Here is a 25,294-nt window from a genome sequence, read left to right on the forward strand (position 1 = left end):
CCCACAGCCCAGGGGAGGACTACGGAGATTATTTCTTCAATAATCCCAGGCTCATCTTATAAGGCAAAAACTGAAGAAGCTGCTTTGTGGGCCAGAACCCCACCGGCACCTTTACCAGAGTGCAATTCAACAAGAGGAGGCACTCTGGACTCCTCAGGGGGCCTCACCCAACAGGCAACTTAAAGGAAAAAGAAAATATTACATATAAAAGTGGTGTTTAGGAACAGCTTGAGCCACAGAAGCTATCCAACACAGAGAGCCACTGCTCTGCAATGGTGTTTCTGGTCCAGCCAGCCAGTGGTTCCCCAGCAAGGGTGGAGGAGGAAGTTTTCAGGGTCTGTGCTGAGAACAGCAGGTTTGCTCAAGGGCACTCCAGACCCATGGAAATGAGGAAATCACATTATGGCCCACTCAAGGTTCGGCTGAGCTGCAGTCTTCAAGCGACCCACAGAACAAAGGGACGCCCAGGCAACCTGCTACTGCACTGCCCTACCGAGAGGGGAAGCGGCCGCCTGCGGAGTACGTACCTGGGGAAGAAAGGAGAAACAACGGGGTGTGTTTTGCCATTGGTTCTGCCATGCTTTATTGGCCTGCCGGGTTTATGGAACATTTGGCTTTTCACAGCGATGGTAAAGGGACAGACGCAACATCACAGCTGTACAAGACACGAGAGCGAGGATTCCACAAGGGAACAGCACACATGCAAGCATTTTGGATGGGAAAGTTAAAAAAAAAAAAAAGTATCTTCTGGTTTATCGGTGAAATACAAATGTACGTCCAGTGTAGTCAAAGTTCCAAAACACTCCTCGCGATGAGCAGACATGAAATTTGCTCATTCAGGGCAAGACCTTTGTCAACATGCAGCACACAAGGGTAGCTCCATAGCTGGGTGGGTGCAAAGCAGAGCCTGGGTCTTAAAAGCACCCAGCAGCGGTTTGCACACCGGCTGAAATAGCCACACGTTCCTATCTGTGACCTAGCCACCGGGGTGAAACCATGCCTCGCCACGCTGTGGGGCCAGGCCTGCCCACCCCGGCAAGGCCAGAAACTCTTATGAAGAGCAAGGTATTAAGCTGGGCACTGAGAAGTGCAAAGGAGCAGCGGCTGGGTTGCTGTCAGCCACGTGCAGCCCAACGCCTCCTTCCAACCACTTCAAAGTCATTGCTATGAAAGAACCGCTGTTTGTCATACCTTCATCTCAGAGAAGTAACATAGCCCTTCCCAGCACTAAGAGAGGATACTAAGGCCTTATGTTTCTTTTTAGCTTGTGAAAGCACCGACACTCTCTGCCAGAGAGCGTCACGCAATAGGGATCCACAGCAGAAGGCTGGACTCTCCTTTTTGCTGCTGCAAGAAGGATTGCTATTTCCTCTCCCTCTGACAGCGGGACAGGCTGGACAGCAGATCTTCTGCAGGTGCGTGACGACAGCAGCGTCTCTGCAATCCCCTGGAGCCCTGTTTTCCTGCAGACTGAAACGAGAATGGCCAACGAGATGTCCTGGCTGACAAAGGAAAAAGCCTTATTCCAGTATAGGCTAGTTGTCCGCCCAGCATGACACAGCCATGCAAGATGAGCAAAGGTGGCAGCAGGAGTTCACCCTGCTGCTGCATCCCTAGTGCCAGCAGAGGAAGGAGAAGGTGGCTCCTCTACACCATGACTCTCTGCAAGGCCCTCTCTTGGGCCCGCCTGCAGCTGCCATGTTTCAGAGCAGCCCCAGGTGGGGCACAGCAGGAAAGCAGAACAGAAGAAAGGAGAAGCAGACAAACTTGGCACACACAGGCACGTACCGGAACCGCAGTCTTCGTGGGGCACCCACCCACCCACGGGAACCCAGCAGCTGCTGAAGCATTACACATGGAAAGAGGAAGCCCTGGCACACACATACACACGCACTCACATACGCTTACTGAGTGTAAAAAAAGCTCTTCCCTCGGATTTCAGAAACCACACAGGCACATGCACACACACCTCACCTCCATCCAAAACAGTTACTGGAGGTATTTTCTACAGGCGCTTTTCTACTTAGAGGTGAACTCCAGCCTCTCCCCCAGCAGCTTCCCCTCTGCAGCGTACTGTCTCCTATCCAGGCACTCTCCCTGTACTTCCTTTCTCGTTCCCTCGCACACCAGCCAGAAAAGTCTCTCTCAGCCCGCTGCTGCCTCTCATCACTGCAAGACAGCTGCTTCCAGGTCTTCAAGTGCAGCATGGTGGCACAGCCAGGAAAGGTGCACGGCAGCAGGGGTGGGTCCAAGATGGGCACAGAGCAGCCTCAGCAATGACATTTGTGAACAAGACTTTTTCATGAAAAACTAATAGTTAAAAACAGATCACATATTTGTACTCGTCTGGGAAAGGCCAAAGATGGCACTGCCAGTCCCAGATGTTCCCCAGGGCTCAGAGGACCCTGCTTTCTCCTAGCCCTCCGGCTCATTGTTGCACCTCCACCACAGGACCGGGGAGCTGCCACCGAGGAACATCTGAACACATCTACTACAAACTCAAGGGGTCAGAGAAACTCTGAAACCCTCCCGTGCCCCTCCACCCCGGGTCAGCAGGCAGCACACCTGGGAATCCATCTTCTTCCTCACCACCCAGCTCCAGGAACGCATGCAGCTTCGCTCCCCTCCTTGCACGTGCCCAAATCCTGCCCAAAAGCACAGGCCCAGCACGTGCAGCAGGCAGCACGCGTTCAGCCCTGCCCGCGGCTGCGTTACAGTCACAAGCTAACATGCCTTGGGTTACACGCGGGCAGCTGGAAAGAGCAACCAGCAGAGCTCGTCTCCAGGGGTGCCGCGAAGTCTGTGTTAAGCACCACACCAAGACTCGTGAGGTCAGGTCAGTGTCCCCCGTGGAAGGGAGAGGCCCCCATGTGGTGACAGCAACAGCAGCAGATGAAAGGAGGGTGGCTGGGAATTAGGATTTTCTTTCTGAGACTAACCGGCTTCTTGGCTTCGAAAGTGTCTCGCTCATCTCGAAGTTTCTTGTTCATCTCTCTGCTCCAAAGGAAGACACAGGAGAGAGACAATGAAGCAGTCACCGAAAACGTGCTAAAGGCTGACGTTTGGAAGCTAAATGGGAAGGGAACTTGGGGCACAAATACAGATGCTCCTTATTGCTGAGTATGTTGGGATTTCCAAGTATCCCAGCTCAGGTAACAGGCTCTGCATGCTACCCTTTAGTCAGCAGGGAAAACTAAATTCCTCAACTGGAGGGATTACTCAGTAAAATAACACAGCCTGTGCCCTGCTGGAGCTGACCAGATTGCAACTGCTCGGTCTAGGCCTAGAAAAACAAGCAGTGTGAGCACTTACCAAGTACACTCCCATAGCTTTCTGTGGGAGAAACAAGACCTCAGCACTGCCAGTGAAGCAGGCAATGAACTTCACAGGGCCGGCCAACCCTCCACTCCTACCCCCAAACCGGCCATCGACCATGCCAGCCATTTGGGCCCCCCCAAGGAAGGAAGCAGGGTCTGATCTGAGTCCCTGACGTGCACGAGAGCTCGACTTCTGTCTCCAGTCCTGTTCTTACCTGAGGAGCTCCAGCTGCCGAAGGAGGCTTTGTTTCTCTTTCTGCATGTTCTTGGAGACTCTGAACACATCCCTGGGTGAAGGGAATTTAAAAGAGATGAATCAACAGGAGAGGAGATGCAAAGATCCCTTTCTCAGGGACACACGTGATATTCACAAAGATAAGGGCCTGTCCCATGCCGGGACGACTCAGAGGAAGCAGCACTGCCACGGGAGCTGGGACCACAGCTCTCCCACTCTCCTCCAGCATGAGGGCAGGGAACCCATCTCCCCCTTCACACTCCAGTTTCCCCAGCTGTTAGGGATGGGAAGGATGCTCACTGCCAGCTGGGAGCGAAGCACGCCAGTGTTGCAGCTGAGTATTATTAAAGTAAGCCCGGAAACAGGAACACAGTTGGTCAGCATAGGGTTTGTAGGAACTTTACGGAGGCAGTGATGAACTGGAAACGACAAGGAGGAGAAGCCTCCTTAAGGCTGAGGAACATCTGCATTTTTACAGTGCCTTTAAAGCCAAATATCAATGAACATACTTGTTGCTCACTAAAGGCAGTGGGAGGTAGCAGTAACGCACTCTTTTTAGGCCCTAACACCACTGCATGTTACCTCTCTTCCTCAAGAAGAAACAGACAATCTTCTGCAAGACCATGGCTTCTAATTAGAGATCCCTATTCTTTAGCTACTTGCACACCTTCCCTTCTCTGCCTGGGTTCCTGCTCAGACAGCCCACACAGCCCCTTCCCTGCCCACTCCTACCTGTCCTTCTGCTCTTGCTCAAGCTGGGCCTCTTTCTGGAGCTTCTGTAGTTGCCCCTTCACAGCCTCCAGCTCCCATTTGCTTTTCTCCAGCTCCTCCAGCAGGTTTTCGTTCAGGTGCCGGAGCCTTTCATTCTGCACACGGGTCTCCAGCTGCTCCGAGTTCAGAGACTGCAACTGATGTTCCAGCTGTAATGGGAGAGGAGGAGGAAGAGGTGTTAAACACAGAGAGGAAGGGCTCTGTGCCACAGTCATGACTGTAAAAATAACCTGAAAGAGCAGATGTAAACGAGGCAGAAGGTAGGAAAACACAACTCAGGTCTACGACACCACCAGGGGTACCAGGAAGGTGAACTGGAAGCAATTATGTCTCATCAGTGCCAGCACTGGGGAGCAAGCAGCACAATTAGTCAGGCACAGCTGAGGAAGCGCTTCAGGCAGCGTGAGGAACTTGCTGCTACCGGGCACTGCAGAAATCAGAGTGCAAATGGGGGTCAAAGGAGGACTGGAAAAATAAGGGTGGAAGCAGGGGCTATTGAGGGAAGCATAGCTGTTGAAATGCATCGTCTGGTTTAAGGACTTCCTAAGCCGAAAAGTGGATACATCGAGGTGTTGGGGTATGTCACACTGCTGACATAAGGGAAGTTAAGTGACTGGGTGCCCTTTTCTACTGTTGGAGACAGAACCTCGGGCTAGAGGTGGTGTTTAAGCGCCACTGGGGCACAGTGCCACTCCGGACAGCACAACAAGGCACCAGCACAAACAACAGGCCTGACTTGGGAAGTTCAAAGCCTGCTGCCACAAGTGATGTGATTCCTCACAAATGGCTGGCACAGTCTGGGAGAGAGTCCAGGATGGATGCGGCAGCCAAATTCCCTCGTCTCAGATGAGCAGGGCATCGCTAGGAGGAACGTACTGACACGTCAGTATCCAGTCAACCATGCCAGCTAAACAGGGCCCTCTGCTGAAGTTGGTGCTACGCAGAAATTGTGGTACCCACAACCTGAACCGAAGGCTCCGCTTCCATGCTCACAATTACCCAGGCTGCACAAGCTGTCTGTTACTAAATGTTTTGCCCGCACACACAGACAAGTTTAGCCCTTTCAGCACCATCTGTGACAACTTCTTACCCCATAGACAGAAAGTCAGGCACAGTGAGATGCGATCTCACCACAGAGCAGGTACTCTTATGGAAATGGAAATCCATGCGTGCTTTAAGCCTGCCTTTTCTGCACCCTCAGCTAGACTCTCTGAGGGAAAGGCAAGCAGCACACTGTGGACAAGATAAAGAGCTTTTCTCCTTCCTATTGCTCTCTGCAAATGCATATATACAACAGTCATGATCAGAGCTCACCTTTCCTACATTCCCTGAAACACAAGCCCCACATCTCTCCCCACTGAGGCTTCAAGCACAAGTCATGCCCAGCTTTGTCTGGAGAGTTCCAGTCCTTTGGACATCACGGAAAATTTGAGCCCAGCCACGTATGCTGAGCAGTCAAGTTCAGAGTAAGAAACAGCAACACCAGCCCACGGCCTCTGGGTCTTTCAATAAGCCAGAGGACAGGCTTTAATTAAAACACCTGCCCCTCCCTAAGAATTCTCTGTCAGAAAGAATTCTCCAGTTTTATTTTGTCTGTACTCAAACAATACTGCAGAACAGCACAATCACAATACTGGCCTTACACCACAAGAGGGACCCGATTATCCATGTAGCGTGGTATGAGCCTCGGAGTTAAAGGCATCAGAAACGTTCATTTGAGTAAGAAAGTCTCCACAGAGTCCCATATTCTGCCTTGATCCATAACACAAGGAGATACTATTTAGGAAGAACATGCCTAGACAGCCACTACGACCTCCATCCCCAGCGCCTACAGTACCTGGACTAGGGATGACAAGAATCTCCGTCCCTGATTGTTTCTCCTTTTCATGTTTACAGGCTCCTGTCCATTAGTTTGTCCAATCCATTCTTGAACTGCTGATACTGCTTTCCTCTACAACCTCCTGTGGCAAAAAAATGCAGCTCGCTAGTCCCCTTGTAAAGAAGTATGTTCTTCGAGACCAGTCTCATACTAGTCTCAATGAGTGTCCTTCGCCTCTGCTGTTGTGGGATTTAGGGAATAATACTTCCACACGGATCTTATGTTTTATATATAATTATGTAATAATACGTAATTATATATAATAATACCAACATATTTTACACACTACATTATACAATATAATATATAGTAATAATAATTATATATAATAATATATAACACCATCCTGAGTCCGTAAAGCTGTTATACCTTCCCTCAGCCTCCTTCTCTCCAAAGTTAGGTTTAAGTTTTCCTAGTTTCTCCTCTTAAGGCAAATGCTCCGTTTCCTTAATCCTATTAGCAATTGTACCTTTGTGTCTCAAGAATAATTCCCAGGGGCCTGTCTCGGGACTGGTGCTGTTTAACGTCTCTGTCAATGACAGGGACAGTGGGACCAAGCGCACCCTCAGCAAGTTTGCAGATGACACCAAGCTGAGTGGTGCAGGCGATCCAGCAGAAGGAAGGGACGCCATCCAGAGGGACCTGGACAGGCTGGAGAAGTGGGCCCACGTGAACCTAATGAGGGCAAGGGTTAGGGTTAAGGTCAAGTCATCGAGAGCAGCCCTGCAGAGAAGGACTTGGGGGTTCTGGTGGACAAAAAGCTCGACATGAGCCAGCAGTGTGAGCTTGCAGCCCAGAAGGGCAACTGCATCCTGGGCTGCATCAACAGAGGGGTGGGCAGCAGGGGAGGGACGTGATTGTGTCCCTCTGCTCTGCCTTCGTGAGGTCCCACTTGGAGTGCTGCATCCGGGTCTGGGGGCCCCAGCACCAGAAGGATGTGGAGCTGTTAGAGAGGGTACAGAGGAGGCCATGAGGATGCTCGGAGGCTGGAGCACCTCTTCTATGAAGAAAGGCTGAGAGAGCTGGGGATGTTCAGCCTACAGAAGAGAAGGCTCCGGGGAGACCTTATTGCAGCTTTTCTATACTTAAAGGGGGCTTATAAAAAAGATTGGAGAGCGACTTTTTGCTTGGGCAGGGAGAGACAGGACAAGGGGGATGGTTTTAAATTACAAGAGGGGAGAGGTTAGGAGCAAATTCTTCACTCAGAGGATGGTGAGACCCTGGCACAGGCTGCCCAGAGAAGCTGTGGATGCCCCAGCCCTGGAGGTGTTCAAGGCCAGATATCCAGCTTGGATTCCTCCAATCACCAGCACCTTCCAGGTACCTCCCATGACTTGTTTCTGCAGGGGTCTCGGTTTTTCAAAGAAAAGAAAGACACCCAGAACGGACCATCACATACAAATGCACATACCAGGGACGGAAAGCCAATGGAAAGTTTCTGCTTTGATCTTTTCATTGACTGATTAATCAGTACGTCATCAGATGCTGAAATGCAAGTATGCAGCACAAACAACTCAAAGCGTCACAGAACTGTTCCCTCTGGGTTATTCTGGAGCAGAAGAAAAACTATCGAAATTTGGCTCTTGCATGTGCATACACACCTTTCTTACACACCGCAAAAGGCTCCAAACTCACAATTTCCAAATCTTCACCCCATTTTCCTTGCCAAATAAAGGCAAGGCGAAGTACAAGAGAAACCCAACCAGATAGGAAGATGAGCAGCCAGGATGTCACAGGATGACACTTCAGCTGAGGACAAACCAATCCACTTCAACACTTTCAGGGACAGGCGACAACTAGACTAGCCACCACTAAGTGTCAGCTGATGAAAACCACCCTCAGACAGAAAAGGTCTTAACAGAAAGACAGTAAAAGGGGATATGCTTTAGAAAGGCTTTGGGTCCTGTTACCTTCTTCTGTCGGTAGAGAATTTTCTCCAGCTCCTGCTCTTTGCTGCGCAGTTCCTTTTGGAGCAGGTTACTCCTGTCATGTCTCAGAGCTTCCTGCAGAGGTAAAGACACACAGCTGCTGATGTAACACCCAGCACACTTAAGAGCTGTTCCTTGGCCAGATGAGCCACCACCCCTGCTTCAGACCAGAGAAAGTTTGACTTCAGCCAAGAAAGACGAGGTACCTGGCAGATTATCCTCTCCCTTTCTGCTTTGATCTGTTGCTCCATTTCTTCATAAAGGCACCTGACTTCTCGGTCATGGTCTGTCTCCTTCCTACAAAAGGAAAGGTGCATTGTCAGGAAAGAGAAAGAGAATGCAGAAAGAAAACAGGAGAGGTGGTGGAAAGAGTTCTACTAACAGCTGTGCAGCATTGCCAAAAAGTTATTTGAGTGGGATTTTAACCACACCAAACGTCATGGGTGTGCACCGATGCAAAACAAACCTGTGTCAATTAAGTCGAGATAAAGAGTCATTTTATTACCGCAAGAAAAATCTCCATGTCCTGTAACCCAGTCTCCCCTCGTACTTGAGGAAGAACATAACACACGAAATTGCATCCAAGTACCAGCTGGTTCCTGACAGCAGCTGGCCATGATGTTCTCCTTACCGCTTCAGTGCCTGCTCCATAGACTCCTTCTCATGATTCACCTCCTTGATGTACGATGAAACGCGCAACAGAAACTCCTCAAAACTGGATAAGAGCTCCGGGCGCTCCTTTCGTAGCCGGGCCCAAAGCTCCCGAACCTCACTTGGACTGGAGCAAGCACAAAAGAGAGAAGGAAAGCAAATGAATTTTTGCCATCTTCTGGATTGTTACTCCAACTCTGATACACATTCGGGGCTGACAGCCTGCCATCTTCCTGTGCCTTCCTCCATTACACCATACAGCGAAGAGGAAGGGCAGACAATTTCTGAGCGTGCACGGGGACTGAGATCTACTGCAAAGTTAAAATGAAGGAGGTCAGCTGAAAGAGAAAAGGAGTCACCTAGAAAGCAGTTCTGGAATGATTATTTTCCAAGTACTCAGTAATAACACATTTGGTGTTTAAACGAAGATTGAAAGAGATAAACATTCAGCAAATTTGCTGTCAGCTGTGATCAAGCAGCAAACTCTTACAGCCAGCACACATCACATTGGTTTTATCACACCATGACTGTACTGGTGGATGCTGCTGCCCTTGTTTGCTTGCTTATTCAGCAATTTTGGGAACTGAGGCACAAACAAAAGAGTTTTCCAAGAGTGTTGCATTAGGATTATGAAGGAAGCCCCAGAAATCCAAAGGTCTTGTTTTTGTGAACCTGAAATAACAATTACACTGTTTTGGCATTTAGCTCATCACAACCAGTATACAGCACTTAGAAACTCAATCTTTCTCAAAGAGTCTCATAAATCTCATGTTTGTTTTCGGAACGAGTTTTTTTTTTCCTTTTTTTTTTTTTTTAAAAAAAATCCATGGATTATTTTGGAGAAACTACCTTGAAATGTACAAAACAATTATACTCATAGATATTATCCAAATAGAAATTTTTCTTTGTCTATGTATTTGTCTCCCTTAGTATTCTTCATGAAAAAAAAGAAATTACCAAAAAGCCCTTGATTCCCTCTGCCACCATCACAAGATAGCCTCCCACTTTTGTCTCAAGTTGAAAAAAATGACTGACAGTTCTTCAAAACTTCAGATTTTAGCTAACAGAAAATATTCAGCTCCATTAACACACAAAGCCATTTATCTGTAGCAAAACCAGCGAAGATAGATAGTTCAGATTCCTAATCTACCCCCAATTAAGTTCTGGTTTTCGTTAATTCCTTACAACTGGCTCGGCACAAACGTATGATATGAAGTAGCTGTTGGACTCATTGCATAAAACTACAAGTAAGTGGTCGAAACAAAACACAGGGTAAGTCCTAACACACTTTAAGACCAGATGCTTCACAAAGAGTCGTAGACAGCAGAAGCTACTCATCCAAAACAATAACACAGCCCTTCACAGTGTCATCCCATTCTTTGAGGCATAAAAAAAAAAAAAGCTTCCCAGAATTTTTCTTGAGAAGCTCTTTAGCATTAAAAAAAAACAGGTAGGTGTTCTGTATCACAATGAAAATGAAACAAAATCTGTTTCATGACAGACAAAGCTCTGCAAGCAGCAAAATCCTTTGCTCTCAGCTTGTCTTCAATCCCGTTGTCCCTACTGGGAGCAGGGCTGCCCCCAGCAAGCTGCTGACAACTGTTGAACTACGATGTCTGAAAAAATCAAAGCCTGCCATGGATGCTGTCGGGCCACCCCAGCTCCAGCAGCTGTGCATCAGTACGAAGCAATTATGGAGAATGTTTCACTTGGGAAGGCCCTAAAAAAATCTCCTGCGGTGTAGCAGCTGGATGACACGGGTCAGCAGACTCTACCACTGCATGAGCATTGATACCAATTTTTAAGGCGCAGGTTTTAATCCCTTGCCCGTTTCAGCCTCTCACCATTTTCAAGACCAGCGCAGTCCCAAGCGGCCCCTTGAGCACAGATCTTTCAGGCATGGTCTCAGAGCTAAGATTCTCTGAACATGTGTGAACAATCACACCCCCTTTTGGAAGGGACAGCACACACATCCTCCTTACCTTGTCTAACCCTCACAGGCTTCTTTTCATTTGCTGCGTGCAGATGAGTTTCCACATCAATTGCTACATTTTACAGCTGTGGTTTTGAACTTGCAGTTTGGGAAACTGAGAAAAGCACTGCACTGAAAGTAATTTATAACCGATGAGAAAACCCAGACTTCACTGCATTTGTTACCAAGCACATGAAAACACGAGAGAGCAAGACAGAAAACCCAAGCAGTAGTTCAGAGAGCAAGCAGCTCACTTCACTTCCTTGGTGTTCGCTGGTACTTTCAAGTGTCGGTACTGCAAGTTCAAAACAGGGCAAAAGTAAGGCCATGAGATTCTCCTACTTACTCTTCAAATACTTGGGCTGCTCCGAGCTGCTCCATCATGGAGTAGAAGCGTTTCTCTTCATCATCTGCCGGGTCCATATCATCTGACCAGCCTGACTCAAAGGTCTCCTCGTGACTGGAGCGATCTGTCTTTCTGGCCCCCTGACACAAGTCAATCCCTATCAACTTTCCTGATGGAAGGAGAAGGGAAGAAGGAGAAAAAAGAAAGTCAAATTGGATGTCATTTAAGGACTTGTTATTCAAATGGCAGCCTGACACAGCTCCATGAGAAGCTGCGTGGGTGCTGCTCTTGTAGACGACAGCTCCTGGTGAGTAAAGAGCCTCCGCTCTGACGTCCTGAACGACGCGTCCAGTGTTCAGCCTTCGATGCTGGGACTGAAGCTGGCTTCCAGCCTGACAAAAGGCTGCTACGGCTCTGCTCACATCTGTGCTAAGATGATCTACCACCCACAGCCTCGGATCCTCCGCGCGTGGAAGATGGCATTTGGTCATTTCACTCCTGCGGAGCGGTGCTGTGGGTACGTTTGTCAGTGGTGCCACGAACTCCCTCTGGGACTGCAAGCCAGGCACCGAATAGCTCTGCGCCTCAGTTTCTCAGCTTATAAAAAAGTGGTGGTGGGAGAGCATTACCCTTCCCTCCTCACGTGCTACATCTGTTCTGATTCAAGTGCTACAGGACAAGGACTGCCTCTTGCTAGGATTGCGTGGCGTGTCTGAACAAAATGACCTTATCCTCTCAGCACCCCCTCCGGCCCCATCCCACGTATGTAAGGCTTCCAGCTTTCCAGATCCTGTTTCACGCTGAGACGCTAATGCCATGAGAATTTCATGCTATGCAAGGCATGTGACAGGAACTGGTGCTGGGAACAAATTCTTAAAGAAACAAATCGAGTGAGCCTGTCCAGAACTCAGGCCCTCATCCCGCACACCAAGGTCAGGCCTCCATTAGCAGCTACCCTTCCATCCCAGGACACAGCTGCTTGGACCCAAAGGCAGAAGTGACATCCCAGCCACAGGGCCAGGAGCCAAGGATGTTCAGAGCATGGCTAAGAACATGAAGCTGCTCTAAGGGGAAAATATCCAAAATCTGTGTACCTCACGTCATTTAACTCTAACACGTCTTGGCTCCAAACGTCTTCACCACATCCCCTCCGCTAACTACGTACAATACTGTGAGAAGTCATCTGCAAAAAAGAGTGCTGAGGTCCTGATGCAAGCTTCTTTTCCCTTTCTGTTGTCCCTCTGTGCTTGGATGCCAGGGACTGCGTCCAACACATGGCAGGTTGCCCCACTGCACTTCCTCCTCCTCTTCCCAGGTGGTCACAGCTCCACTGCACCCTGGGCATCTGCTAGAAACCTGCCAGGCTCGGGGCCACGCCAGCCCAGCATAAGACACGTGTTGCTGGGGTCTGCAACACGTTTTCCTCCACGCTGGGAGTAACGCAGAGGGATGCAGAACCTAGAAGCTTCTCTCCCACTTTTAAAATGTGTAAAAAACCTACAGCACGGACAGGCAGGCCCCACTCCAGCTTAAAACCTTGGACAGTCATTAAGGGGGTGGGCTTAGATTAGGCATGTTGGATGTCTGCTTTAAAGAAAGAATAATTATCTCTCATTATCTGTCTCTTAGAGCTGGGAAAATTGAGGTAGGGAATGACTGGAAGATTGTTTTGACATCCCAGAAGGCTCTCACGTTGCTTTAAATTGAACATTTTAAATTGATGCTCTTTTTGTCGGCTGTGCAGAAACACCCTGTAACCTCTCAGAGGCCATGCAAGGAGCCCTCTGAAGAAGCAGAGCTGATGGCTGCACAGTTCCCAGCTGGAGCTCTTTCCCTTGATCTCCCCCCTGTACGTTCTGGAAGGACGACAGCAGTATGCCAGGGCAAATTCCCCGGTTAGAGGTCAGCCTGAAAAGGATCTCAGCGAGGCCAGCCACAAGGAATGACCATAAGGAGAAGAAATGGAGAAATTAAATGTTTTGCAGTTAAGTGTTTTGCCCAGACTGGAGCAAGTGTCAGGGAGCCAGGCTGCCAAGGCAGGGCGGTACCTGACAACCTGCTCTGTTCCAGGCTGAGACACAGCAACCAGCCAGGGCGGCCCAAAGGAAAATCTGGCCTGCTCTACCAGCACTGAGGCAGGTACCCTCATGATGTCCACCTATGGCTAGCACCCCCAACTCAAAAAAAGCCCTGCTCAATCAGGATACAACAACTCCTCCAACACTTCTGAAAAGCCTAGACTACCTATGTGCACTCCCTTTGACCTGATCCCAACGCCAGCAACACCTCCACATGCCCCAGCAGCCCAAGGAAGGGGCTAACAGGTGTAGATGTTTTGAGAGCTTACAACCAGCTAAGGCAGCTGAGCACACACAGCAGGGTTATTAGTGCTACGCTCCATCCCTCCTCCTCAACACCTCTTTTGCTGCTCGTGCTGCTGGATGACCACTTTGCTATAGGAGTAACATTATTCTAGTGTTTGGAAAAGACAACAGCAATAGGAAAACAAAAGCTTATTTTAGTCACCTTGTTAACCTACTAACAGGACTCCTACTGACAGCCTTGTACGGCACTGCTTACACCAGCTAGAGACAGCTGCCAAGCTGCCCCCTTACAAAACGAGGGTTGTTATCCAGATGAAGAACCACGGATCACACACGTACAGGCTGCAGGATGTACCATCTCCAGTAAGAGAGGCCCAGGAGCTAGCTCTACCAGGTAGGCAGATGACAGCAGTCTTGTAAGAAGGGGACACGAAGCCTCAGGAAGGGGTCAGCAGTCCTGTACACACACCTGCTCCAGTGATATTCAGGTAAACATGGGGCATTGCCACGCATAACTGGTACAGCTTCAGCAGAAGCACCGCGCTTGCAGCTTTCTCGCCAGCGTAAAAAATTCTGCAACAGATTTTTCCTTCCTCTTTCTCTGTGCAGTCCTTACCCAGCCCCATGCTGAACTCCACAGGCGTCAGGTATCCGTTATTGTTCTGCTCCAAGCTGTCAAAAACAGTCTCCAGCTGCTCAAGCGTTAGGGGGAGTTCACTCTGAAGCCGCTGCAGAGAGAACAAGAGCGAACAAAATGAAGGCATGACTCAAGTCTTCCCCGTGACCTGCTCTGTCTCTGGTGTACCCAGCTTTGGATACTGTGCCCTGGTTGGGATGAGACAGTCTGGGGGTGTGCCTGAGTCACGCCACAAACGCCTGTTTGAGCCCACTGATAAAGCTTTCCACCACCTGATGATCCAACCAGGACTGCAGAGAGAGAGCTTCAGGCTCTTTTGTTTGAAGGGAGCTCAACCCTCTTCCAGCCCCACTTCAGCCTCCAGCTCGCCGCCTGCCTCCACCCAGCCGTGCCCAGGCTCTACCCAAGGGTGGCTGTGCCCCGGGGCACCGCCAGCCTCCTGCGGCCACTGCTGCTCCCAGGGGAGCTCCGTGGGCACATCAGGTACCAGCTCCACCTCTTCAGCCAGAACGGGAGGACAGACTTGTGATCTAGGACTCAGGGTGTCTGCGTTCAGTCCCTAGCTCTTGCAGGAAACCTTGCGGATCATAAGCAAAACGTTTAGTCTGCAACAGAGAGTTAGCTTCCTTCTGTCATCTGTCTGTTGGGATTGCATCCTTATTCCTGCTACGCAGACAAGGAACAGAGATTTCCCTTTGAAATACACGTGCAGAGTACACAGTGCCAAGGGGGTTCCAAACAAGCTTCCAAATAACATGAGGTCTGGGCCAAAAACCCATCACCATCCGTTAAAAACTCAGCTTTAGATAAAGCTTAAGAAATATTTATTAACGTAAGTATACAAAATGAGGCATCACGCAACCCATGAGTCAACAATTAAACCAGGATTTGTTTACTGAACTGGACTTGCCAAATGTTAATCATAGACTGAGAAAGAGATGGGACAGGAGAAAAACAGTCCACATGAAATCTTCCTGATAAAACGTTAAAGCAAAAAGCACAAAGAAAACGGGATTCTGTTAACACATGCTGTTTTGAACAGAAAGCAGCAAAACTTATTATACCAGAGCAAAATAACAATTCGGGCCTAAAGAGAATGTTTGAGATAAGGCTTCAGCTATGTTTGAGACCAAAAAAATATAAAAAAGTTAGAGTTGTTTTTTTTTTTTGTTAAAAGACTGCGGGGACTGTTGTTGTTTATTGTGGTGTTATTTTGTTTTTTAAATAAACCAAAGATTTTTTCCCCAGATCTCCCATCCATCACATGCTTAATGTTTGTAGGATCTGTTGCGATTTTTTTAATTTTATGCATTCCTTACAAATTTGGGATTGCAGTCCCCCTATTGTCCCAGGAATTCCCAAGGGGCACACGGCCTTCCCAGGAGTTTTGGCAGCTGGCTGTGGCAGAGTCTGGCTCCCAGGGAGACAGACACGTGCATGCCCATGCTTGCCAACGGATAAGGTATGCCACGTTCTCCCCTCTTCTGGCCCCCCATGCCTTTACAGCTCCTCCCAGGAAAGGGGATGGATTTTTTTTTCCCTCACCTGCATGTCCAGCTTGGTGATAAAGCCCTTCTCATCCTTGTCACACAGCTGGAAGAGCTCCCTTGCCTTTTTGAGCATCTCCACCTCCACGTCTTCCAATTCAGTCGTTCGGCTGGAAGGAGAAGCACCAGGAGTCACCTCACCCTCCTCGTCCCCCTCCTCTTCTGCTTCCCAGTGGACGTATCTCAAGCACGAACCCCTCTGGTTCTCCATCTTTTCAGAGCTTTTTCCCCCAGGGCAGGGGCAAATGGGAGAGCTGTGGGGCAGGAAACACAGAAAGCCCAGTCAAACGGCACCCTCCGCTTCTTACCACCGCGTTATCTGGTTACACGCCTTGTTGGTCTGATGGTTGATCCTCAGCATCTGTGTCTGCTACCGAGCAGACAGCTGGGGGTTCGGGACACACAGAGGTTGGCAGAGGTACGTGCTGTACACGACACGGGCACAACGGGGCTTGCCACGCGGCTGCAACCCTCCGCGCTGCGCGCTGAGAGCAGGGCCAGCTCCCCGCACGCCCTGCCCGCGATGCTTCCCTCCGCTCCGGATTCCTCTGGTATCAGCACGAGCTCTTCCTCCTCCTGCTGCTTTTTTGTACAGACCTGCACCACAGCTCCAAGAGCCCACAGCAGGACAAAGGCAGCGAGGAGGAAGATCTGTGCAGGCGACAGAGGAAAAAGGATAAGGATCACCTCTCCCACCCAGACCCCACGGCTGACTTCCCAGCGCCGGCATTTTCTTGTTAACACTTCCCAAATAGTAACTCCATCTTCTTTCGTGTTACCACAGCACAAAAAGAAAGGTCTGAACATTCCTACACTGGGACATAAGATGGGAAAAAATTAATAAGCTGGGCACTCCTGCCCTTTTTGCCTCTGTTTTGAGAGCTCATAAGCTGCCAAACAGAATTTTAATCTGAAATGTTCACCTTTGTAGGAAGGAAACCACACAATTATGGAGACATTTCAGATGCCAAAGAAAATAATTCCCATTATTTACACGTACATGAAACAAAAAGGCTAGGAAAGAGAGCACAGGAGGGGGATTTTAAAGATGCATGCAGTGCATCCCTACCCCAACACACCTTCCGAGTCGCTGATCCCACGTAACGCTCTCCAGACAGCTTTTCTTCAGCACCACCAGCACATTTTTAAGCCTTGTTGCACCAATTGCTTCAGGCTTCTCCTGCGGCAGCTCTGTGCTCCGCACTGCAGGGCAGAAGTGAGCTGTGCAAGCAGGCTGACAGCAGATTGAAACGGTGCTAGCCACGAGGGCTTGGGTTTTTTGTTTCTGAAACCTCCAAGAAATTAAAAGCCGTGTACAGATGCAACGATAACGAGCGACTCGATTCTGTTTGTGCCCTCAGTACGTTGGGACGATAAAGAACTTGATGGCCTGGAAGAATGTCACCACGCAAGAACTGTATGAAACTAATACAAAAGGAGAAGGCGGTTATGCACCATGCTATTTGACTCCATTCATTACTGCTGCTCCGTGAGCCAGAGGGTTGTTCTGCTTCAAAGAACGAGCAGAATGCTTTGCTCCCTCTCTCAAATCGCCATTTTTTCAGGGCATCTCTGCTTAGTGTCACTTGAAACAATATTTATTTGAAACTCTGCAGAAGACTGCTGACAGATTGGTAGCATTATGTGTTTCTGGTGAAGCAGTCATCCCTGGCAAGCAGGGGACACAGACATGGACTCAAGCTTTGGGGAGCAGTGTTGGGGAAAGAAAGCATGAAAAGTTGGACCTGTAAGAGAAAAAACAGACCTAAATATCTTTAGCTGCATGGATTTTACAGGTGACTATGGTGAGAAGTCAGAGAGCCACACTGATGAATTGTAATTACTGGCGGCCACCTTGCTAAACCTTTCTGCCAGACCCATTTCTTCCACAAGGAAGTTCGAAGCAAGAGCCCTAACAGGACTGAGGGAAAGGAAAAAAAGGAACAGAACATGGAAAAGCACGAATAAGAAATAAGTTTTCTAAAACTTCCCACTAGCTACCTAAGACACACTGATGCCACCAGAAGATTTTACTTTTTTGCTAGCAGCGCCATGGGTTGTGTTTCAACACCAACTCAGAGCAACCCAGCCAGACGACGTCTCCCCAGCCCTGCTGCAGCCAACAAAAGGCTGCACAAGGAGGATGTTCTGCTCTCTCTCTGAGACCTGTTTGCAAGCTGGAATCGGAAATGTTACATCCCCACCTCTAGCATCTCCCCATTTTATCAAAAGCCCAGCTGTATTGTAGCTCCCAAATCCTAGTGGAGCTAAAAGCCTCTTCATTAGAAGAGCACGGGCAAGAGTCTGAAAGGATTTGACTCACACATGTGAAAAACCAAGCCCATTAATTCAACACTGAGAGGACAGAGTCTCTTGTTCAAACTGTTTCAAGTGGCTTGAAGCCAGACGTGGCTCTCAATGTCGAGATGGCACTTGCAGAGGAACAAGGCAGCAAATAAAAGAGAGTCCCAGTATGCAAAACACACTGCGGCTCTCTGACGGACTTCTTTCCCTGAGGCCTTTGAGTTGTTCCTCATCGCCGTCCCTTCTGTAAGGACATCACACGGTATAAACACGGATGAGGCACGCGGCAGATCTCAATCTAACAAGTGCTGTCAGACCTCCCTCAGCTACAGATCGTTGCTGCAAACTGCTGAGGAAGCAGCTTTACCAGCAAGATGCAGGGCATCACCGATGGAGAACTCTGAAGGAGGCTGGCGTCACTGGAGCAGAAAACCCTGGGTACCACTGTCCAAAAGCCAGATTCATTGCTCTAGGTCTCATCTCTCAGGGCAAGACAGTCATCGAGACAACACCAGTCAAGCATGAATTTCCACACCTAGCTTGGCATCAGGCTAATCTCTGCATTTTGCTAGATGTACTACCATAAGAACATCTGCAATGGGCCGCAGCAAAGCTCATCTAGCCCAGACCACCACCAGCTCCCCCAGAAGGTGGAAGTGTTGGGGACCTGACGGCACCAACAAGCTCCAGCCGCCCCGGCCAGCTGGTAACCACCTCTGCGTGTCACGTCCTGCAGCTGCCTCTTCCCTCACCCGAGCGGTTCGAGATAGTCCTCGGGACCTGTGGATTACACCTGGAAAGCAAACACAGATCAGCTCAGAGAAAGCACAGGAGAACCTCGGCTGACAGTAAGGAAAACGAACACTGGGTGCTGTTCCACACGCAGGCAACTCAGACCAGTCTTACGCGCATGTTGTAACCACTCGAGGCATAAACTGCAGTTTGTCTCGTGCAAAGCTGGGCCAGAAAATCAGCTGGGCCTGCCGGGCAAGGCCTCCTCTTGGGAAGTCACAAGACCTGAATCTCAATCCTGACTCAGCCTGCCATATGGCCCCGGGTAAGCCACGTCGCCTGCCCATGCCCACAGCACTGTCCTCCCCTCCGCTGCGAGGCCGGTGCTGGTGCTTTATTTTAAGACCGTTCCTGGAGATCGATAATTACACATGAAACTCACGCAGCAGAATGGTTCCAAGGCCTCGTAGCTGAAGACAAAAAAAAAAAAAAAAGAGAACATAAAACTTGGAAGGCCTGCAGATTTCAACAAACAGAAGAACGAACCCAAGGTGCTTTCTCTGGAGGGGGGAGACGCTCCTTTCAGGATATTTTTACAAGGTCATGGTTTCCAATTTATTCTCTCAGAAAGCCTTTTTTTTTTTTTTTTGTAGCAGTAAGCAGTGTTGAAGAGGTAAAGAAAAGTCATTACTCGTCGACAGCCAAGCCCTTATCTATGTGACCATGAGGACCGCGCGCACATGACAATTTTGTTCGTTTTTCTCAGCCCGATGACGAGGAAAGGAAAGGGGGGAGCACAGCCAAATTCCCCACAGCTGGTCCTCAGCTGACCTCCACCACCGGCAGGGCATTGTGCAGACACTGAACACGCAGCATTCCTAGCAGCCCTGCCAGAATGCAGGGCAATGAATCAACAGTTCACAAAGGGAAAGCTAAGGACAACTGGATAAGTGGCTTACCCAGGATTACAGAGCAAGTCCGGTGCTTGGACTTGCTATAGCTGTGGAGCTATAAAGGAAAGCAGGGTTCTGTGTTCCTATACCACCGTGTTTTTCGGTGACATTGTGGCAGAAGGTAATTTTAAAGGAGATTCTTTATAGGTGTGCAGTAGGTGTCCAAGGTGTACAACAAAACAAAGCGTTCAGATACTTGCTGGGAAGTTTCAAAGAGGAGATCCCGTGTATCTCTGCCCGAAACAATATTATTGGAAACGAAAAAACCCACCCTCATACTGAAGCCAAATAGCTACGCCAGTTATTGAAACAGGTCAGAAGAACACACACCCTTTCATTTCCACTCCTCGTGCAGACAAAGAGCCCAGCAACTTTAAAGGAAGCCCAGCACCAGAAATGCCAGAAAAGTGATGTTAGGGGCAGCGAGGTGCCGGGGCAACGGTGTGCCGCAGGCAGACCGCCTGTTCTCCAAGCGAAGCCCACAAAAAGATGCCTTGCAGGATCAGGCCCATCCGAGGAGCCCACCCAGCAGCACACACAGGCTTGTGCACGAGCGCTCCAGCAATTCAGCCTTGCCCTTCTGCGGGTGCTCAGATGGGCACCGATCGCGCTTCTGATGCATACGCTGGGTGAGATGGGCTTGCTCGCGTGTCCTCGAGGGACACTGCACAGAGAGAAGGAGGCGATGGGCCAAGGCAAAAGTCCCTGCAGCAGAAGCCTGTTGCCCCGGCACGCGACAGATGCAGAGCAGGAGCAGACCGAGACGCCGGAGCTCAACGCCTTCGCTTGCTCATGGACCGGGAGCGTCACTCGGGAGCAGCGGCTAACAAGCAGGTTTCAAAAGAAAAGGTCAATAAAAGCTTTATGGGTCCGTATATCATTTTGTATCAAACACGTGCCGCTTGCTCTGTTTATTCTGCCTTCCCTTCCCACCCGCTCTTTGGAAAGTCGGTAATTGCTATAAAAACAGCGCTCCTCGTAGGGCGCAGTCCCCTCTGCAGGTGACGAGGCTCTCAGGTTTTACAGCACTGTGAGACTCGGTGATCTCACATATTTACAGTGATTATCATTGCTCACACACGTTGATGAGTATCCTCACTGCATGCAAAAAGCACTTATTATGAACGGGCTGACTGAATTACAGCCAGACAAGCCTCTCCGATCAGGCGAACGTGGAGGAGAAGCCCCGCCAGAGAACGCCACCGATCCCCGTGTCGAGTGTGATCCCACGCAGGCTGAAATTTCCAAAAGCTGCTCCAAGGAACTGGGCACCCATTTGGTGGAAACTGTTTTAAAAGGCTCTGCCACAGCCTCTGAAAAGGCTGGGAGGAGAGCAGGAAGAAAAGAGTTATTTCTCAGCGTACTTTGTACAAAACTAACTTTACTCTTTCCCTTCTATAGGAAATTTGCTTCCATTGTTTGGGATCTGTTTGGGTGGTTGTTGGGTTCTCCCTTCCCAAAGGGAATGGCAGGAAAAGAAATACATTGAAAAATTAGAAAAACACCAATTGTTTTATGAGGGTTTTTTCTTTAAAAAACTAAGAAACCGCCACACACCCTGGGCTGAGCGCCTGCAATCAGGTGTAATATCTCGAGCTAGACTTCATGCACACTCTCTCTCTCTCTCTTTTAATTGCCTGCACTTGATTGTATCCCTTTAAGGAAATAGGAACGAATCCAGGAACCTTTGTGTTGTTTATTCAGCGGGAGATTAGCCCAGCCTGATAGCTCTGAGCTAACCCGTGCTGCAATATCGATGGGTGACTTCACTATGGGATGTGCCAGGAAGATAAAGAGGTATATCCCAGAACCACGGACTGCTGGAATGGGCTCCGCCATTCACAGCAGCATCTCAGAAAACGCACTCTGCTCCAGTTCAGCACTTCCCTCACCTCAAACAGGAACTCGTTTTTTACGACTTGTCACGCCAACTTCTTGAACTTTGTCAAAGAAACCTGCCGAGAAGAAACCTGCTGGATGCAGGCTGCACGCCCCTATCTGCGTCCAGCTGGAGACGGCTCTCTGCTTTATTTCAAGGCGTGAGCGCTGATGAACTTCCTGAACTGCACTCGCTGCTGCCTTCTGAGCTTCTCGGCTCAACACCGCAACAGAAAGCACCGACACACGCCAAGAGTCATCGCAGCAACGTCTCCAAGACCGCCAGGTGTCCACGACATCCCCTGACAATATCCTTTCCCCAGGAGACGGCCACAAATGCTCCGTCTCCGTCGCGCCCACGCACTGCCCCTCTGCCATACCTATCGCGAGCCAGGGACACTCTGCAGCTGTCACGCCGGCCGTGTCACCCTGCTGGCACCGCAAACACCGCGGGCGTGTGTTTGCTCTGGAACCGCTCCTGCTAGCCGGGGTTTTGGCTTTGGTTGGGTTGTTTTTCTTGGGGAGCGGGAGAGAAAGCATCAGTTTTTCCTCCAGCAGTATTTGGGCCGAGAGTTAATTCTCAGCAATTAAAAACTAAATCCAAAACACATTTTTTCCATAAACAGCTAACGGTCTAGGATGTGTCAATATAACTAGCATGCAGCTGATTTTCCACAAAATAAAGAACATGCCTGCAACAAAATATGACAAATAGCAACAGCTAGCTTAATAACAAGTCATTTTTAAAAATTTCTTCACTTTATAAAGTCTTTCAAGTTTCCCCAAACTTTTTTTTTTTTTAATGAGACAAACCAGAACATTGCGACATCTCCAACAATGCAACGTAAGGATTCATTTCATACACCCCGACGGCAGAGGAATGGAAAAACCCCACAACATTACGCCCTTCGGCGTCACGAAGAAGTCAGTGCACTTCCACAGATCGGAGATCTCGCTGCACATCCACAAAGGACACAATTATCCGGAAGAAAGTAAATATCGCTCACTTAGTCAAGTGGAGAAGGCTCTGGAGGGATCAAGTTTCTCGCTGATGCCACTGCTGTTAATGTTCCACCACAAGTATGTGGTTGCTAGAGGACAGGGGCAATCAGCTCGAGCCCAGCAATTGAGAAAGACAGGATATTTTACCCGTGACGAGGTAACACAACCTTTATTCCCCGCTGAGCGCTGCCGGCAGCGTTGCGAAGCTGAAGGTCGGCGCTTTGAGCACAGCAGTCGGGAGGCAGATCGCACCTCGGGGCTTTCAAAGAGTTTTTACAGGAGAAGACGTCAATCCAGAGCAGCTCCTTGGCACCCTGAATGGAACATCACTGGCAATTCCTCCCGAGCTCCGCTGCCTTGAGCGAGGGGAGTCCTCAGTCCTCTGCTGGTGACGAGCCACACGCACCCTCTTGGTGTCTTCAGAGTACTCGAAAGGCAAAAATGTATTATCCAGAGACACATTTTTGCTGAATAAATGGACGAAAGGTCCTAAAGGATACACAAAAGCTTTGAGCGCAGAAATTTGTTTTTATGGAGTCATGCACGTAACCAATTCCTGAATGGCAGAGCCGGTAAACAACTGTCCCCAGTCACTGTCATCTCGGAGAGAAGAATTCGGCAGCCTCAGATAAAATTGGGTGGTGCGCACAAAGCACAAGGAAGCACTTCTTCACGCGCTGTTAAAGCGTGGAACTCCCTAACACAGGATGCCGAGGATGTCATACGCATCCACGGGCTGCAGAAGTGGTTAGTTTTTCCTTCCTGAGTTTGTCCATAAAGGGCTGTTACAAAAAATCTCTCTTTTTAGCTGAGAGAAATCTCTGAGCCACAAGCAACCGACCGAGCGTACTAGGGACGTATTGTTCTGCATTTGTGATGGGAAGAGGAGGGTACCTGCTACCAGCTGCTGTTGAATACACGGTGCTGGTTCAGCCTGGCCATTCCTCTAGCTGGATCCCAATCTTGTTGCCACTTCTTCATTAAATTTCCCAATAGCTGGCCACTGTTCTGGCCCCGAGCCCCTCCTGGCCCGCTGCAAGGTTCCTCAGCAACTTCAGTGCCCTCTTTGCGCAAAGGCTAAAAATCCTGTGACAATCCTATCCCAGGTGACCGGCACGCTTTTCCCCAGAAGCGGGGAAAGCCTTCATCTTTGTTTAACATCCTTGACCTTGAAATTAACCTTCTACAAACAAAAATCAACAGCCTAATGCTGTCCTCCAATAGTTCCCTCACCACACACAGATAAAACACCAGACCAGAGCATCAGACCACCCAGGCCGCTTTTGAAGGAGAACCTCTACTCTACTCACACTGCTTACTGGACAGATTTCTTCTCCATCTGAGCCAGCAAGCTCTCTGCAGCACGTGAAAAACTCCTCCAGAGGGCTACAGCTGCAGGGGGTGCGTGAAGTTCAACCATTTTCTCCTCATCCAAGGCAACTCATCTCCAGTCTCTTGAAAACCGGACGCGGCCATCTCACCACCCTAACCATTTCTGGCTTGCATGGATGTTAGCAACAGGACCAGGGAGAGAAGTTCTACCTCGCCGTGCTGAATCTGCAAAGCACACTTCAAGGACAAAAACACTTGGCAAAGATTAGCGAGCGGGAATGAGCAGGGAGAGGATTTCTAGAGAGCACAGCCCCCGGAGAAGCCTGTCTGTGGCTGGCACTGTATTGGTTTCGCCCACGAGCAATGCATGGGACCCACGGGCAGTTTGACCTTCCCGCAGTGCTGTTAAAACAACAAACACAGCTGGGTGAAGCCGATTTCCGAGAAGCCCGTTAACCCGTTCCCTGCCCCACCAAAACGCCCGGATCGCTGCTGCGTGACACCTGGGTACCTCTCAGCCGAGGCCCCACTGGGATAACAGTGGGTATAAAGGTACAGGCTCGTCCCTTTCTGCGAGCTAAGGAGGTGCCGGCCGTGCTACGCACCTTTCCTGAAATGCCACAGGAACCTGAGCACTGGAAAAGGATGAAATCCGTTTCCTGAGCACAGACACCACCTGGCTATCAGGCCACACGAAAAGTCTTGGATCCAGGGAGTCAACACTCCTGCTTCCTCCCCATAAAGGAGAGAGGATCCACTCTGAACGCCCAGGAGCTCCGGGCTCTCCCACGAGGTACCAGAAATATCCTTTCCCTTTCTCACACGGGGGGGACAATCCCAAGAACATACGGAAAGCCTCGGAGTGCCACAAGACGGAAACCCGGTGTTTTAAGCAGCCACAAGCCCTGAACCACTCCTCCAGAACAACACGTGCAGCGCACACACGTTCCCCGCGCACCGGGGAGCGCAAGGAGCAAAAAACACAAGGAATGTTTTTAAAGAATAATTCTAAACTTTCACAAAGCATGCAGAAGAAAATCCTTAGTTTTCAATCTAGCCAGCTCACGACACCTGTTTCTTGAGAAAATATCACAGTCCCACATACTGTAAGCTCATACTTCTTCTTCCTTTGCTCTGGAAAACGTAACTATTGCAGTGATTACCCCAAAGCCACAGTTCCAAAACCATCGAGTCACCAGAATTAGTTAAGCGACCTGCAGAACCTTATCAAAACTGAAAGCAAGTGTTTTCAGCCCAAAACGTGCAAAGACGTTGGGTAATCTGAAAAAAAAAAATGAAAAATTAACCATCTGCTAATTAAGCGTCTCCAGCTCTTCCAAACCAATCAATACATTTCCCCCCTGCCCCGGGAGCAGCGACATTTTCCTGCAGGCACACGGCGTGCCCCTGCAGGCAGCGGGTCCCTCCCGTCCCCGCTCTGCTTCTTTAAAGCAAAAGCAGGAAGTCAGAGCAGAAAGTCCCGAGG

At 49.5% G+C, this 25,294-nt stretch overlaps 1 protein-coding gene across 12 annotated transcripts in view; it reads right to left on the minus strand.

Annotated features, from left to right (window-relative positions):
- CRACR2B (calcium release activated channel regulator 2B) overlaps positions 1-25,294 on the minus strand; it is a 46,254-nt gene that overhangs the window by 12,134 nt on the left and 8,826 nt on the right. For 8 of the 12 annotated variants that reach the window (XR_010831825.1, XR_010831824.1, XM_048058813.2 and 5 more), the window contains exons 2-10: positions 15,606-15,861; positions 14,040-14,151; positions 11,100-11,268; positions 8,762-8,908; positions 8,337-8,427; positions 8,113-8,205; positions 4,285-4,472; positions 3,533-3,604; positions 2,940-2,994 (exon numbers count right to left, since the gene is read on the minus strand). Coding sequence is in view for 10 of the 12 variants with exons in the window: in XM_048058813.2 (XP_047914770.2) it covers positions 2,940-2,994; positions 3,533-3,604; positions 4,285-4,472; positions 8,113-8,205; positions 8,337-8,427; positions 8,762-8,908; positions 11,100-11,268; positions 14,040-14,151; positions 15,606-15,861 (1,183 nt within the window). In the remaining 2 variants the exon portion in view is untranslated. Of the gene's footprint in view, positions 1-2,939; positions 2,995-3,532; positions 3,605-4,284; positions 4,473-8,112; positions 8,206-8,336; positions 8,428-8,761; positions 8,909-11,099; positions 11,269-14,039; positions 14,152-15,605; positions 15,862-15,915; positions 16,637-16,686; positions 16,817-25,294 lie in introns of those variants that run through there. The other 4 variants (XM_066997977.1, XM_048058824.2, XM_066997978.1 and 1 more) reach the window with 4 other exon arrangements.

Source organism: Anser cygnoides, chromosome 5, assembly GCF_040182565.1.
Source record: "Anser cygnoides isolate HZ-2024a breed goose chromosome 5, Taihu_goose_T2T_genome, whole genome shotgun sequence".
Classification (NCBI taxonomy): domain Eukaryota; kingdom Metazoa; phylum Chordata; class Aves; order Anseriformes; family Anatidae; genus Anser; species Anser cygnoides.